At 40.4% G+C, this 17,395-nt stretch overlaps 1 protein-coding gene across 5 annotated transcripts in view; it reads right to left on the minus strand.

Moving 5' to 3' along the window:
• The window catches only part of pax5 (paired box 5), a 37,591-nt gene extending 32,672 nt beyond the window's left edge, over positions 1-4,919 (minus strand). For all 5 annotated transcript variants that reach the window (XR_007193562.1, XM_048243832.1, XM_048243816.1 and 2 more), the window contains exon 1: positions 3,698-4,919. Coding sequence is in view for 4 of the 5 variants with exons in the window: in XM_048243832.1 (XP_048099789.1) it covers positions 3,698-3,740 (43 nt within the window). In the remaining variant the exon portion in view is untranslated. The remainder of the gene's footprint in view (positions 1-3,697) is intronic.
• Between the last annotated feature and the right edge of the window lie 12,476 nt (positions 4,920-17,395).

The raw sequence follows: 17,395 nt of genomic DNA on the forward strand, positions 1-17,395 counted from the left end.
GCATGGGTTTGATGTGCAAGGAGGACATGCACTAATTGCTATGTACTGTATATCTGTGCAATCATTAAGAGGATATGTATCTGAAAGTCCTATGTATATTTTGCGTGGGATAGAATTACTGAATTATTAATAAATCACAGCCATCCATCTCTCTGTCTCTTTCTCTCTCTCTCTCTCACACACACACACACACACATACAAATATGTACACATAAAAATGGAAAATCTAAGATACAAACATAACCATACATTTAAACACAGCACATGTCAGAAAAATATGAATTAAATGCATCTATTTTTGTTTTCCCAGTGTGTGTGAATTAGCATCAACATCTCCTTTTTTCCCTTTGACACACGCTCATGCCTGTAAGTGTGTGTATGTATCACTGTATCAACATAGAAATGGTAACACACACACACACACACACACACACACACACACACACCATGAGATCTATAAAATATTCTGCTGCAGGACTCCGTGCAGTAATCCAGTTACTCCATCATATTAACATACTGATTGCTTCTGTAGGGTAAATACATCCACCTAACATCCACCTATCACAGAGAGAGAGAGAGAGAGAGAGAGAGAGAGCTGGAAGGGTTTGAGGCTGTAATCCAGGCTAAAGGGAGTAATAGATTTTTAAATATGACTCTAGTATGAATGAAAAAACTCACCCCAGAACCTGCCCTGCATCTGTCTCAGCCAAAACAAACAGACAGAACTGACACAATAATGCAGTGTGTGTGTGTGTGTGTGTGTGTGTGTGTGCAGTGTGTGTGTGTGTGTGTGTGTGTGTGTGTGTGTGTGTGTGTGTGTGTGTGTGTGTGTGTGTGTGTGTGTGTGTGTGTGCGCGTGTGGGTGTGTGTCTGTCTGTGTACATTTCAACTGATAACCTGAGCTGAGAAAACACAGGGTGGATGTTTCGACAGGTTTTCTGTCCCCTCTTTCAAAAGAATTGCTCATTGCAAGGACTGTAGGCCTCCCATGCATTTGCTCTGATACATATGAACCCAGCAGCAGCAGAGAGTGGGACAGGGCTGTGCATTTAACAACTCCTGTCTACCTTAGCATTTACAAAGCAGAATTGGTGTTGCTTCCATATTGTGTAGTTTGACTGCAATAATGAAAACAATACATATTTCTGAGATTTTTGTTATCTTATCTTCATGTTATGCCCACATCTGCTCTCCACAACGCTTAGTCCTTAGCCTGCCTCACTACACCATTATACACATACTGTACAGTAAATGCACACACACACACACACACACACACACACACACACACACACACACACACACACACACACACACACACACACACACACACTCATGTAAGCAACACACAGAGAGGATCTCATTCTTCCCTTTCTACACCTTTAACTTTTAAACACTTGTCACTTCAGTAGACATCTACTATTGAATTAAACAGCTACTATTGAGTTAAAGAGACCCATTTAAATGTATTTCACATTGAAACACATCTCAAAAACAAACAGTAGTTGTATGGAAAAGAAAATGGATGATGTATGAGCTATCTATCAACTTTGAAGATTTATATATTGACCTATTTCTATGTGTCTCAAAATATTTAATTGTCCATTTATATACTTAACAGACTACTGTTTGTTAGTAGCCTAGTCTAATAATTTCAGTTTTTCCATAGTTTTGGTTTCATGGTGAAGAGAGTATAGGGACTGAAGGGTGCCATATCCTGAGCTCCTAATTAGTTTTACATCTGCTTTAGTTTCTCATTTAGTGGTAATTTGTCTTCAAATTTGTCCTTGCTCAGGGAATGATTTAATAACTATATTGTTGATTAACAGGCTAGGCACGCCACAGCTCCTCCACCTCGAGAATAAAGACTATTTAGCGTCAATATTCTACTATTATCTTCTATCTCCATCTTATTTCACCACTCAGCGGTCGGAAATATCTTGGACATAAATACGGCATGTTACGGTTTTAAAAAGTTTTGAATGCAAAATTACATTCTGCAGGCTACACTTTTCCAGTTGATCTCTTATGATCCAGACAACTCGACAAACACATGAAATGCGCCAATGAAATGCGCAAGTGTAATTTTGTTCTGTCTGAGTTTGTTCAGGTCAGGGTTTAGTTGATAAACCGAGTTACGCAGCAGTAGGCCTACAAACTAGTAGACTAATCAGTTTGGTATGTTCTACTCATAAAGTTATTTTTACACCATACAAAATTAATGCTGCAAACGACGAAGAATGTTCAATTTAGCTTGAGAGAAATTTTGAAAAATTAAACTTGCTGAAAGACCGAGCGATGAAAACAATCTATCATAATTAGCCCTAATATGCAATGAGACATTTTAAGAATGATCTTTCTTATTACTTTTCAAGGCAATGAAACAGGACTATTATTGTGTCCAGAGCAAGCGTACCAGGTTATAATGGCCTGCTTGTGCAGGATTCGTTTTTATTAGCTGAATAATGACGGTGGGTTAAATAATCGTGTGGCCTTGGTCCAATGGCCTACGAGATTTTGCATGCCGTTTGATATAAATAAGCGGAAATAAGGCACTGGCCTACCATACACACACAGAAGAGGATAGCTAGTTTACACAGTAAAGTAGCTCTTTGTGTGTTGTGCGTAGTTATATCACGCTCTTGTTTTGCCCAAGGACGGGGGAGAGGGCATAAGGGGTAAATGCTATTCGGTTGCAGGTTAAAGTCAAGGAAGACAGATACGTGATTAGTTCTAGCCTTGAATGTGTATGTCTAATCCAGCATTTAACTCGAGTTTAGAGAACATCATTACGTGTCATGGATCTCTCTCTCTCTCTCTCTCTCTCTCTCTCTCCCTCTCTCTCTCTCTCTCTCTCTTAATAACAGACCGCACTGCCAGTCATACTTTTCATTCCCAAAACGTCTAAGAAATTACCCAAGCTGTGGTACCGACAAGTTTTTACCATGTATTTCAAGATTATACATTAACTTCCGAACAGCTGATTAATGTTATGCACAATTGTTAGTCAACAATCAGATCCATTTCACAACGGGTTATTATTGCGCGCGCGCACAGATACAGACACAGACACACACAGACACGCACACACACACACACACACACACACACACACACACACACACACACACACACACACACACACACACACACAGGGAGAGAGTGAAGGGCCTTGAAAAGACATGAACGGTACTGTTTTCCACTATTTGCACTTTCCCTATTCTCAGTTGAGCCCATGCACTTGCTGTGTTTCTTAACCTTAGCCTACCGTTTGTGTCTTGGATATTGGGTCAAGTTCATCTTTTGGTGAAAGACCCGGTCGCTGTTCGTGGCGTGACACCCGTCGGGTGACTAGATCGCTTACAAGGGGTGAAGACAATGAGGAGCCCCCGGCACGCTGACACAACGAAAAACATTTAACCCTAAATATGGCTAAAGTGACTGATCTTGTGCTGATCTTGTACTTATGCCTTAAAAACGGGCAATAATACAAAGCCTAACTCTTGTCCATTTGAGGAAGCCCGGGGCCGTTATAAAGTTTTATCTGCTCCCCTTACTTTCAAAAAAATATTTGTTTTGCCTCTGTAAAGTCCGTTGGGAAACGGATTAGATTATTTGCAGAAAATTATCACACATTAGATTATTTGCAGAAAATGATCACAGCTTATTTCAAGAATGCAGCAATAAAATGTCTTACTGTGCATGGCTGCGAACGGGTCGTGTTTGCAGTGGATCTCCATCAGTGATTCCTCCGTGGGACCCCTGCTTGTAGGTTTAATGTCCTTATGAGGCCTCAGGCCGGTCTTTAGGCCTTACTATGGGTTAAAACGAATTTTGTTTTCGTTTGTCTCGTTTATTTGTGTTTTGTTCGAAAACAAAAAAAATACAAAATCTGTGAAAATAAACTGATGAAATTGATGGAATTAGCTATCGAATTCTATTCCCATTGGAAGCCGTAGCACTTTTGGTTGATATTTTGTTTGAATATTTTATACTTTATAGAAGAAGACTACTGTTGAGACATGGTCTTGATTCATGACGACTCCACGTCCGCGACAAAAAATGATCTGTGATCTGTTCATTAGCTTGTCATGGCAATTTAACATAATACGAAAATAATATTAATAGCAATATGTCCACCATAAGTACCCTAGGCCCAATCAGCTAATAAAAGTCCGACTGTGACTGGGTTATTTGTTTTGTCACGAACAGATTTGGGTTTCGCTTGAGTGTATCCTTGCCTTCTCGCTCCGATGACTGCGCCGTGAACTGTGTCTAAAGAAGCGGTAAGGAAGCACGGAACTTATATCAAAGCGCAGTTAACCGATATTTCCTCTCCGGTCATTCAACCTTTCAGCACTATCCATTGATGGAGACTGCAGATCCAGAATGGTACGTTTCCAAGCAAAAAAGAGAAAACAAAAATATTAAAATTAATATAATAATGCAACTCAATTTTTCTTCCTTGAAAAATCCTTGGTAAAATCCTTTAGCTTTACGCGCTCTGAGGGTAGCAGCCGCGCGTCCCAATAAAAAACTAATAACTGCATTTTAAGTGAGCCACAAATGAAATTAAAACGAAAGAGAGGAATAGCAGACATAGAAGGGCTTGTTTGGTGACATCTCTAATGCCATCCAGTCTGAGTGGAAAACGCAGGTTAAGTTCACTTTTTGTTTGCAGCTCTCTATAGCACTTAAGCAAATCCACTGAAATGTCCTACGGTCTGTGTTGAAATGCCTCTCGGTCCGACCGTAGCCCAAACAAACCTAAAAGAAAGAGAAAATACACCAAGTGCTTTTGTTTCTCGTTATGCTCCGTTGAGTAGAGAAAGCAGAGGCCAGCGGTTAGCCTAAATGTGACTTTACTCCTCCAGGCGAGTCTCGCGACCGTAGAGCAAGCTCACGGCGCGTTTCAGGACCTGCTCTCTTGTGGACAGCGCCAACGCTATAGCGCGCGGAATCTACCGCTACCCCCTGGACAAAATGTCACTCAAACCAATCCACCAATCAGGGCTCTCCGAATAAATTGCCACAACCAGGGCTTTTTGCGCTCAAACGGGCAGGGTGATGATTGGTTGCTGAGGTTTCTCTGTGCCAGTGACGTCCTATTAAAAACTGCCCCTTGATAAATAAGGATCTCGACTCATAAACATTCTCTCGAAACCGTGGTTTTAAATGCATGTTTAATTATAACAGACATATTTTTGACAATATCTGTAAGTCTACAGTGAGGTCATGTAAATAGGTTACTTTAGATTGAATTATTGTTTGCGTTTTGAATAAATCTAGCCGGTAATAGCTTACTAAAAATGTTTGACAGTGGGATAGTGGGATTCTTTTGAAGGGAAATCGAAAATCTATGTAATCTATAGTTTATTTTAAATTTCAATTTTGAAATGATGGCACTCACTGTCGTGTGTCCACACCTTCACGTAGAATAGCCTGCTACCCAATGGCATTTTGATAAAGGCCACCACAGTAAGTTCAACATTTCTCCACAACATGCAGCTATGAGATTCAGAGCTGTGTTTGTCTATGACCAAAAAACCCTCGTCGAGACAAATCCTGACAGTTATTCTGAATATATGCCTCCATAATATTCAATTCCTACGAAAGATATTACATTCAAAATGTGTACGTCTTTTACCCAGAATCTGTGTTCACTAATATGCCTTGCACATATTGCCAAAAAGGTTATTCCACCTATTGACAATTCAAAATCCATTGCAGCGCATTTAATTTATAGACCTATAGGCTACAGACTAATTGCTTGTGTTGCCTGAAGGTTCCAAACAAGAAGTCATTACCTTGCCATTTGAGTTAGGTTATTTACATTTTTGTGTAGGCTTTAAATATCAGCACAATAAGCCTATACCATTACTTTATTATAACTCTTTAGCATTATGAAAACGAATATATTGTGTGGTTAAGTAAGTTATCTCAACAACGCCCTGAACTAGGCCTAAGTCTATTCAAATACTATTTTCATGGAGTGTGCAGTAGCCTATCTCTAATGAACTGTCAAAATGTCAGCCCTAAATCGACCTATGGATCAAATTGTGTTCCTGTAGCATTCCATAAGAACATAACTCCCATTGTATTCAGAAACAGACTTAGAAAATAGTTTCGACCCTTGCAGATGTCGGTTTAATGTTAATCTGAAAAAAAAAATGAAACCGAACAGTCCTGTATTTTTCTCCCTGCAGCTCGAACTTCGACTAAAAACAATACTGTCGCATGTTTGAAAACTTATCCAGGCCCAAACGCATTCATCTGAGCCGTGTTTCTGTTATAGGCTACATTAAACTACAGCTTATATTCACTATGTCATCCATTACGGTTATTTAGGCCAAAGGGTACGCCCACTCTTAAGTTTTGTAGCCTGTTCGACCTCTCAAAGGCTGAAATTCCACAGCCGCTTGCACCGCCAGTGCCACGAGGGGGCGAACACTGTTCCTCTTGCCTCACTGACACTTGCGCACATGAGGAGGAATACAGCCAAAGAGTGAACGTGTCAAAGCGAGGCATATGTACGCATATGTTCGCGGCATTCAACTTGGACCTGTGGTTACCTTCTGACTGTTTAACTGTGTTTAACTCACTGCTGCGAAAAAGACGCGCGCCTTGTGAAGAATGGTCATTAGTCCTCGTCTCTTTATCGTAACGCCAGTGTTACGAGACAAGCTCATGAAGACATACCCTGGGCCTGTCGACTAAACAAAGTGATGGCAAACGAGGCCAGTAATTAGTTTTGTCAGGACAATATTTGCTGCTCAATTGTTCTCCTAGTTCTGCATGTATTCTAGATAATTTTCCACGGGGACTTTCGGTCATTGAGCAGCCAGACCGAAAAGTCCACACCAGCGTAGCCTACATGCTGATTCCAACAACCACCACGTGGGTCTTCGACATATACCTGAGGCAGATTTCGTAAGATTTACGATTAAACTGGCCTCTGACATATGTAAGGTAACGTAGGCTAAAGTCGAAAGATAGCTCAACTGATTGTTTTAAATTATGACGTTACTTAGCTAAAAGTTTATGCAATAAATATCTTCAGTCCCCTCGGAAATTGCACTCACGAATAAACTAATGATATAAAACGCATTTTCCTAGAAAACACACAGGCTTCTTTCAAAACGAGATTAGCAAATTAAATACACAACCAATTAAAACCAAAACAGCCAATCATGTCTACAAAAATGGCTGTTGCTTTAGGCTGTGAAATTTGGAGAAACTTTCATCACAATACAAACTGTTTAATCCTGTAGTCCAAATTCATTACCATAATTCATTAGGAGTTGGTGCATAATGTCTGGCCTTAAAAACAGTCGGAGAGAAAGAGGTGATAATGATTAGAGAGCAGTTCAAGGCGCAGTGGAAACAGCATCGCTCACTCCGAACCCCATGCTCGAGAACGTTGAACCTATGAAAGATTAATAGCGCATGTTAACCCGGCGCTATTACACGCCCACTGACTGTACGCGTAATGGGAAAGCCATATCTCTTAAGTTTACGTTGCATTTGATTATTTATTTCAAAATAAACAAAAACAAATATATTAGCCTTGTAGACCAACTGAAAGTCACAATCCAAAAAGTAGCGAGAACGTTCAATTCCACATTACTGAAGGGTAAGATTTAAGGGCCTCAGAGCATCTCAGACAAACCGTGGACTCTTTATCAACTTTGTTCGTTTCAGAAATAAAACTAAGAATATAGCCTAGGTCTACTGAATTGATGAGGTTAACAAATCCAATAAGAACTAAAAACGATTTCAGCTGAACACTAATATCAACTAAGTCCACTGCCAGTGCCTGTAACCTAACTCCCCAGCTAGGCCTTCTTAAAGATTCATTCATCAGCCATCGCCACTGTCGTCCCAACATCCGGCACTTCCATAATTGCTCCAAATGCCGATTTAGGTTGGCATGTTAGGCTAGAATATGCCTAGGCCACTGTAGGCTATAGTCCGAGTATACCTGATATTAACGACATTACTAAAAGGTCTATGGTGTCTTTTTCAAACAATTAACGACATTTTCACAGTGTTTTCTCGGCATATTCAGAAGTGCTTTAGGCTATCTTACTATTTTATGTGAGGTTGTGAGCCTATTTTCGTTGCAGAGAGACGACTGTTGACATACATTCCTAATATCACGCTATGTCAGGTTATAATCGAAATGTTGTAGGCTAATACACCGAGAGGAAAACGGGTAGACCTAGGCTACATGACATAGCAGCATGTAACCGTTCAGAGTGCGCAGGTCATCTGCCAGGATGGAGAGATCAGGAAGCAGTCAAATAACGAATTTATAAATTATTTCTAGTCGCGGCGTTTGTGGTAGGCTATAGAGTGAGCGAAACATATGGCACCTTTCTCTCACTCTTGGCGCGCACGCACAAACACACATGTGCACACACATATCACGATCTTATGCTACGTCCAGGAGTAGACAACACTACTTGATGTGGCACTCTCTACATTGACTAAACCTATATGTAGCCTATCGCACAACTGATGGAGGCCAGGTGTTTACCCCGACTTGTCTAAAACTGCAGTTCAGCCTGCTCTGGTATTGTCTGTGAGAAAGTTCCTTGCCTGGTGACAGTAGGGGATATATGTCATCATAAGCGAACAATTTCCTCAGTTGGTAGCAGTTAAAAACTGACAAAATTGGAATTCAAATGATGATGTAGGCCTATGTTAAATCGGCATGTCCAAATAGGCTGTTTTCAGTAGCCTATAGCCTGTGTCTTTTCTATCGACTTCCCCATCATGCAGGCCTGCTTTTCAAAAATAATGATGCCTTTCGATTTGTCGCTCTAAGACTGAGCACGTTGAGTTGTTTAAAGATGTCGAGATTTTTTTTAAAAGTCAAATGTTATTTTACCAGCTAGGCAAGGCATAATGGTTGGAATAATAATGTAATCAATGCGCATTTTAATGTTTATCCTTTATTTTATTCCATATTGAGGATGCAGGCCTATTTTCACTTAGATGTCCCAAGCACTAAACGATAGGCCAATGTGTAAATTAGACAATAAATTGTATTGAACATTTTAAATCTGTGAGCAGACCTAAACACTGGTTTTATTCTATCATTAGGCAGGGTATAAAACATAGGTCTTACAGCCTACTTTATAGTCTAGCCTATAACCTTCGAAACATCTCAAATGTCAAGTAGGCTACAGTCATAATATCACCGACTTATGGGTCTGTGTATAGAGCTATCTAGGCTTACCAAAACTGTCGACTGTGAAAAGTGACTTCACTTAAAATTTATGATTAAAAGAAAATAGATTAAACAAAACATTATGTAATCTTCATAAAATGTAGCCTATCCTTCAAAACATAATTCATTCACAAGATGGATTAGGCTACAAGAGGCCTTACCTGACCTTCCAATACGCAGCGGCTGAAGCTTGTGGTCTAAGTCCATACTGGGTAAGAAGCCGATGAGTAAAAAAAAAAAAAAAGAAAGAAAGAAAGAAAGAAAGAAGAAAAGAAAAAAATCTTCCCTGCTTCTATCCAGTGATCCTTTTTATTCGTCTCCCCTTTCTTTTTAGTGATACAGTGTTTTTTGACGATAGTAGGTTGAAATAACTTGAGGCTTCCGCTCCCTGTAGCGGCGTTACAAGTGCTCATTGAGCTGCAACTAAACGTTTTAGGTGGAAAAAGGCACCGGAGGAAGCGTGAAATGATTAAGGGGAAACTGAAAAAAGTGCTGCGCGCCCATGTCTTTTCTTCAACGCGCACACACACACACACACGCACGCACGCACACACACTCACAAACACTTTGTAAGTCTCCATACAGAAAGGGTTCCCTTTTTACAAAGTTTTTCTCTTAGTTTCTCCACACCCCCCCTCCCCTCAGCGCGAGCGCGCGTGTGTGTGCACGTGTGCAAGAGAGAGAGAGAGAGAGAGAACACTCAGGTTTTTACAATGTAGGTTAGGTCCATATCAGAATTCCACTCAACTTTCTAACTTTTAAGATATAAGGTTAAGGCAGTCTATAGGGTACTTTATGTAGGCTTACATGTGCTATTTATAAGATATTGCATCATATCTTTTGGCAACATTGTTCAAAGCCAAATCAAAAGAAACTTTCCCACTGTAGGCTAACCAGTGATCACTCACACGTATAGGGCCAGTTATAGCACTAGAAGAACTATAGCCTATTGTTAGCACAAATCATAATGTTGTCTAACATCCTTGTGAAGTAGACTAGCTCTAGAATGCAGTGATGTCCATTTCATAGGATATACAATGTTTTGGTTGTGTCTAATGACAGAGCATGCCTCTTCAGAATGCTGGAGTTTAACTTAACACTATAAATATTCTCAGTCAATGGAAATATGATATTTTCCCTTTGGCAATTCGCCGTGTTAAATGACAGCAAAATAAGCTTTTCAAGAGTTCCGGCGCAGCAGAGAGACAATTGACTTCCGAACAATGAATATGACGTGCTGTTCTCCCACGTTTGTTGTCGTCTTGCACCCGACCTGACCTTCGCTCACGACTAGGGAATAAAACAAATGTTTTCTTTTCTGTTCTCAGTGATAGTGGGCTGTACCAATAACAATCGGTTGAAGGGAAGAGACCATGGGAACTTTGTACTGCATTAATTGAACATTAAGTAGCCTAAACCATATTATTTAAGGGGTTGACTCCAGATTACGCAATGTGAGTTTTGTTTGTGATCCTGGAGACAAATAGGTATGTGTAGGCTATCTTTGAGTTATTTAAAGTAGCCGAGGTTTTACTTATAGGCCTACAGCGGCAGTGGGGAACCATCTCCAGACGTCAATTGCATATCAAAATGTATTTTCGCTATACGTCATTTGCCATGCAATTTGTCATGTTGAATAAAATATCTAAATGACTTAGCTGGTGAACATTTCCCCTGCCATTATGAGTTTATTCAAATAAATTATTTTCATTTCCTATAGTCTTAAATTAAGCAGACTATAGTCACCATTTAATGACAAGATGTAGGCTCTGATTTTACTTATGACTAGATTCAATGTTGACGCAAACAATTCTCAGATCAATTTGGCCACATCCCATACTCACTCAAATACACTGCATATACTAATGCCAGTAGGTTATACGTAATTCTTAATGTTAAAGGTGTAACATCAGACCCAAACTGCCCTACACGCATGTTTGATGAAAGACCATTCATAGGACATCATGAAATTTGGAAAGAAATAGACTAGGCTATTTAAAATATAGGCCTTAGCCTAAAATGTCTTGTGTGTGTTGATATTTAATTGAATCAAAATAAGCTAATGTTTTATTCCTTAGGTAAATGGTGCGAGTTGGAGTCTTCCTTCCCTTTGGCTTCCGTCCGTTCCGTTTTCAAAACACTGTCTTTCAGTCGAAACCTGAGATATTAAACACGAGATAATATAAATTACTTTCAGGCTTTTACATTGTTTGCGTATACTGTATACTGTCCTGCCCATGACACATGTCCAAACATCCATTTCTTTGAAGGTATTTAATTAAAAAAGAAAACTTTAATATAGTGGAAATTACCGGAATTATCGTTCAGTTTTCAAATATATTCCCATCGTTAAGGTTTATCTTTGGTTTAAACATTTATTTTGAATATGGCCCCTTCCCCTCTTCCACAAATGGCGTTGTATAAAAATAATTAATTTGTGAAGGATTTTGGAGATTCACTGCGTGACCCTCATGTTGACCAAGTGGAACTGGAAATAATCGTGTTAGAGCGCGACACATGAACCAATGGGGACAATCAGAACAACAAGTAAACAAATACATTGAGATAAAGTACAGTAATGAGGCTTTTTGGCCTTTATTCACGCACCTTCCCTTTGATTTCCATCAGGGAAGATTCACTCAATTAGCTCACAGAGCCCTGTTTATCACAAATGTGAAATATAAATAGACAATAAATAAGGGTGTATTTGAACATTTCTGTTGTAAAAAGAACAGGATAAACATGGTTTAGGTCCCATGCACAAAGTAGTAAACACACACACACACACACACACACACATCAGACACAGGACCAAAATTCTTCACCCACTTTCTTGCCCTCCTAATCATCTGAACTCTAGAGAGGTGCAGGGTAAACCCAACTCCTGTTCCACTTGGCTGTGAGCTGCACATGCTACATCCATCATTTTGAATACTTTCAGAGTAGAAAACAAAAGTCCATTTCTGATACATTATTTATCACTATATAATGGAGACAAATGCAGCTTAAATTCCATATCCCAATGAAAACATGCATAAACACAATTCAGAAACTGTGCTGCATTGACAATTCAAGTTCACTCTCTTGTTTATAGAGCCAATTTTTTCAGAAGCAATATTTGAAAGTCTGTTGGCCTACAAGATAAAAAAAGGAGAGGCATCATATTATCTCTAAATTAGCATCATGTTCAGCCAGAGTTCGTATCGGTTCAGATTTAACAATTGGTTGTCTTATTATCAAGAGCTTTGAGTCTTGAGTGAGTATGACAGACATTTTTTAAAATTTGGAGGACACCTTTTCTGAAAGTTGTCGAAACAACATTGATAAACCTAGTGCCACAACTGAATTATCATTCTAGTCAATATGCTCTCTATCTTTTTAAAGATATATGTGTACATAAAAATAAAAATATTATGTTCACTGTTTACCATGGATAGTATACAATGTGTGTACTGTTCATTTAGGCCACATATTGGATTGCCAGATGTCATTCGGGTTGAATAGGATAATATTAATTATTTTCATATATGAAAAAAGTAAAATTGCAACAAAAGGAGTGATTTGTTATTTTCCCTCTAATCACAGTTCCAAGTAAACAGCAGTTATATATCATAGTCTTTTACAAATCCATCACCCACAAATACTCCAGTGACCATTAAAATGTTGGGAAATACTGATGTGTGTTTAAAATGAAAGAGCCAGTCTTATCATCCTTTAAATTGGACCAAACTCTGATCCTAAAAACAGTGATTGTCTCTGTCACACTTGAGTGGAACACTCTTTACTGCACCAGCTTGGCTGAGCTAAAAACCAGCATTAATGCAGACTGCCATTGAGGGCCCATTTGACTTCATTTGACTTTATTGCACCAACGACAATCCCTGTCAAGCAGAACAGCCCAACGGAATCACCGAATTGGAATGGGAAGCCATGGCCTCCGATAGTCCAACTCTATCTTCAACACCCGACTGGTTTGAATTTGTGTAGATTAAACCTCTGGCCGGCATCTACCACTCCTTAAAACAATAACAGCAATACGACTCTACAAAAGGACCAACTTCAGGCCTCCAAAGCATCAATTTCAGTGAGCCGGGGAGGCGTTCCCAAACCGGCCAAGTTTTAGAGCTTTCCCCAAATTCCACAACAGATGTGACAGTCATTAGGGATCAATGAGGAAAGGTAACCTTTCAAAGGAAACAATCCACCAGTCTGATAGCCTTTGGTGCCTGTGACACGCTTGGTAACATCCCTAGATTCAGATGCCATTCAGCCTATGATTTGCTATCTGTTGTTACATTCTCAGCCTCAGGGACATCATAGCTTGTTAAGTTATGATAAATAGAAAAAAAAGAGAGAGGTCTACAGTCTTTGTCTGAAATAAATATGTGGATCTAAAGGCTGCTTATTCATAAGGATGGGTATGTTGACCAGGTTCAACATCAAGGCTAGTATGTCCAATGCAAAAGTCACTGCATTTTTCACTGCACTTAATGTTTTGTCAGTAAAGACACATTATGCACCACAACTGTGCAGGCTAGGCATTAGGTAATTGTTTGAGTAGGTGGTTGTAAAATGATTATAAAAAAAATAAATAGAATTTGTACACGTGTCTTAACATTGTTTTCATTTTCCCTCTTCCTAATCAAATTTGACTGAATCACTGAGATCTTCTTTGAATGCAGACCACATTTTGGGAAATTCCATCTATAGGGAGTGCTGACACGTTTCAATATGGACCTAAATGATTGTTGCATGTGGAAATATTTCAAGTTATTATTTGGATAACAATATTTGAAGTTATTTGAATAGCATATACATTTATTCTGTTAGAAATGCCGATACTCTGCAATTGCAGGGGAGTATTGTTGCGCTCAGATGATCTAGAGTTTAGCCAGGTGCGTTTGAACTAAGAGTTGAAGAGAGAGAGAGAGAGAGGAGTAGTTCGCACACTGAAAGAAATTACTTAAACAAAGTCTTCAGAAAGGAGTTTTTCATTTAATTTTGGGAGCAAGAGCAGACGTTTCAGTCGTCCGGCTATTCTCAATGCTCACAGTGAATCAACTGCAGACATGCAATTAACAAGTACCCAGTTGGGTTAAGGGCAATCAAGAGACAGTACCCATTTGGGTTAAGGGCAATTAACAAGTACCCAGTTGGGTTAAGGTTAATCAAGAGACAGGGGTGGTGGGAGGGGCTTTAGGCCAGACCCAGACAACAAGTATAGATGCATTTGTTTTCGTTACAACACTTGTAGACATTCATTTAAAAGTGTTAATGAGATAAAAGTTTTAGAAAAAAGCATGATAGATTTAAGTCCTCGTTCATCCCTTTTGGACAGAGGCTACCAAGTTCAGAAATCCAGAAACATTCTCTCTGAACCAGTGTTTTATCCAAGTAGAATTTGTACATGTGTCTTAATGTTGTTTTCTTTTAGCCCCTTCCTAATCAAATTTGACTGCATCACTGAGACCTTCTTTGAATGCAGACCACATTTTGGGAAATTCCATCTATAGCGAGTGCGGACACGTTTCAATATGGACCTAAACGATTGTTGCATGTGGAAATATTTCAAGTTATTATTTGGATAACAATATTTGAAGTTATTTGAATAGCATATACATTTATTCTGTTAGAAATGCCAATACTCTGCAATTAGCATTGTTTTCAAACATATTCTTGCTTAAACAATCCATGTTATCTGGATTATACTTACATATTATATCCCATAAGAACCCAAATCCATTTCTCAATTGAACCAAATGGGTTATTTTAAAAGGGAACTATACAGTTTGTTTAGCTTAATTTACCTTAACTTCACAGCTTTGGAGTCATTGGAATGGTTATATGAGCTTTTCTGGGGCGAATGGTGGCTTACTCGTTTCCCCCTAGCGCCTGTGAGCGGGCCGACGGACTCAGAGACAGAAGTGAGTGGGAGAGAGAGTCGGGGTGGGATCCGGAAAGGACCACGGGGCGGGAATCGAACCCGGGTCGCCGGCGTACGGTGCAGGTGCCCCAGCCAGTTGCGCCACAGCTGGGGCTACTCTTTGACAACGTTATTTGTTGAACTACCAGTAACCCACTGTGTGATGGCATACCATACCGTTACGTTACTTACTTACTAAGTCCTCTTCACCCAAGTTGGATCATAGGACCTTCACTTTAAGTCTTCATCTCTCTCTGTCTTGGGCTGCCTGCACTATCTCTCCACAGGACAGCCCTGTGGTCTTGAGTTCTGACTCTAAAGTTCTTCTCCAGGTCTGAGTCAGTCAACTTCTTTTCTTCTTTCTCCAGGGGTCTTAATCTAAGGCATGACGGGTAATGTTTGTCTGTCCTTTGTCCTTTCATTTTCTCATTTAAATGGTGTTGATAATGGGCTGCTGTCTGGTTCTCTTGGTCTTCAGTGGCCTGTCTGTTGATGGTTACTGGAGCTTCCTGGGTGAAATTCACCTGCCATGGTGTCTCCAGTCCTGTGGTCTTGGTAACACTGAGGAGTCTGTATGTGTTGATGGGTATGCAACAAGAGCAAAATGCCATCGACAAAGTCTACATCCTCCAGTTTCTGGGTAAGGGTCCATTGTATGGCCTTTGGCTAGTTCATTGTTGTCCTCATCACCCAATTGATCACAAGTAGGAAGATTATCAGGAAAGGCTACCTTGCCTGACTCCAGCATTTACACGGAAGGGTTCTGACATATTGGTGTTATGAGGGACACACAACTGCTCTTTATCTCCTGAGGAATATCGTAATGCCTGAAGACTCCCCAGATCCCCCTCCTATCCAGGGCATCAAAAGCATTCTTGAAGTCAATGAAGAAGGACTGCCACCCCAGCGATTATTCTATACAAATATGGAGGGTCGTTATCCAATCTCAACAACATCTCCCAGCTCGGAACTCCACCCATGCTCCTCTTAGGGGTAAGCTACACCAGGCACATATTGGAATGTTACATATTACCAACCGTCCTGTATGTCCAACCTCTTACGTGTATGTGTCACTTAATATTAATTTCTATACAAACCAAGACGGCAGATTCCTAAAGAAACGCAAGCACCCACACCATAAGTGTATCAAAATTAGCTATGTACCAAAAATGGCATTTTACCGTGACTCGAAGAGCTGTAAACAGTCTTGTAAGGCTGCGTGTACAAATCCCCTTGGAGCGCCAATGGAATTTTGAATTGTGACGAGATTTCTCAGGCTAACCATTGATGCCGTGAGAAAGGTTGGGAATAGGCACCCACCAGCCCAGCACTAAACTCCGAGTGTGGTACACAAAATCAGACATTTCAGGCAGTAAAAGTTTATGATAACTGAGGTGTTCCGTTCGCGTTGCGTCTGCTACAACAATTAGCTTCCACTATAATCAATGGTAGTAGCTACACCAGACGTGATAGTGACGTGTACGTACGTTTCATTCTTCTAAATGGATTTTACGTGAACGCTTCAGTTACGCGCCTGGTGTAGCCTGCGTTCTACCTCTGGCTATGCTTCCACTGGTTGGAACTTCTGAACTCTGTTACTACCGCAGCCGCTGACTCACTGTTCACTGCTTTGGAAGCCAATGAATCAGATGCACGGCTATGCTCCCCCTTCTCTTGTGCATCGCTTGAGGATGCTCCTCTCAGTGCATTTTCAGACAACGGAGGGCAAAAGCGCAGCAGGTGGGTCTCACTCCCTACTAGCCACTATCCATTCAACGTGGCTTGCAGACAGTGCAGCCAGCTTCGGGTGTGAGCGCATATTTTAGACACTCCTCTGTGGAAACTTCTGCCTTGATTCCTAAGTGCGATGCCTTTGTGGAAAAATTCCAGTCTGCATTTAAAACAGCAGCCGCCTGCTCTCACCCTACTTCCATGGCACAGGTCATGGGAAATATGGCTGACACCTCTTTGTTCGGGCTGGATCAGATGCCCATCATAGATACATGTGGTGCTTCTTTGGTTGTCTCTCCAGATGAAGCAGTGTGCCCACAGGTACGTTGTCCTAGCAAGGCATGCAGGTGCACTGACGATGACTTAGTCAGACCCTATAATCACGGCGCACGCATCGGTCGAATTGACAATACTGTCTCCCACCTTTTTCTAACAGTCCAATCCTCCCTGCAACAGGTGGATGCAGAACCAGCCTTACGTGAGGCAGTTGAAGCCACACTCCATGG

This window comes from Alosa alosa, chromosome 1 (assembly GCF_017589495.1).
Source record: "Alosa alosa isolate M-15738 ecotype Scorff River chromosome 1, AALO_Geno_1.1, whole genome shotgun sequence".
NCBI classification, from domain to species: domain Eukaryota; kingdom Metazoa; phylum Chordata; class Actinopteri; order Clupeiformes; family Clupeidae; genus Alosa; species Alosa alosa.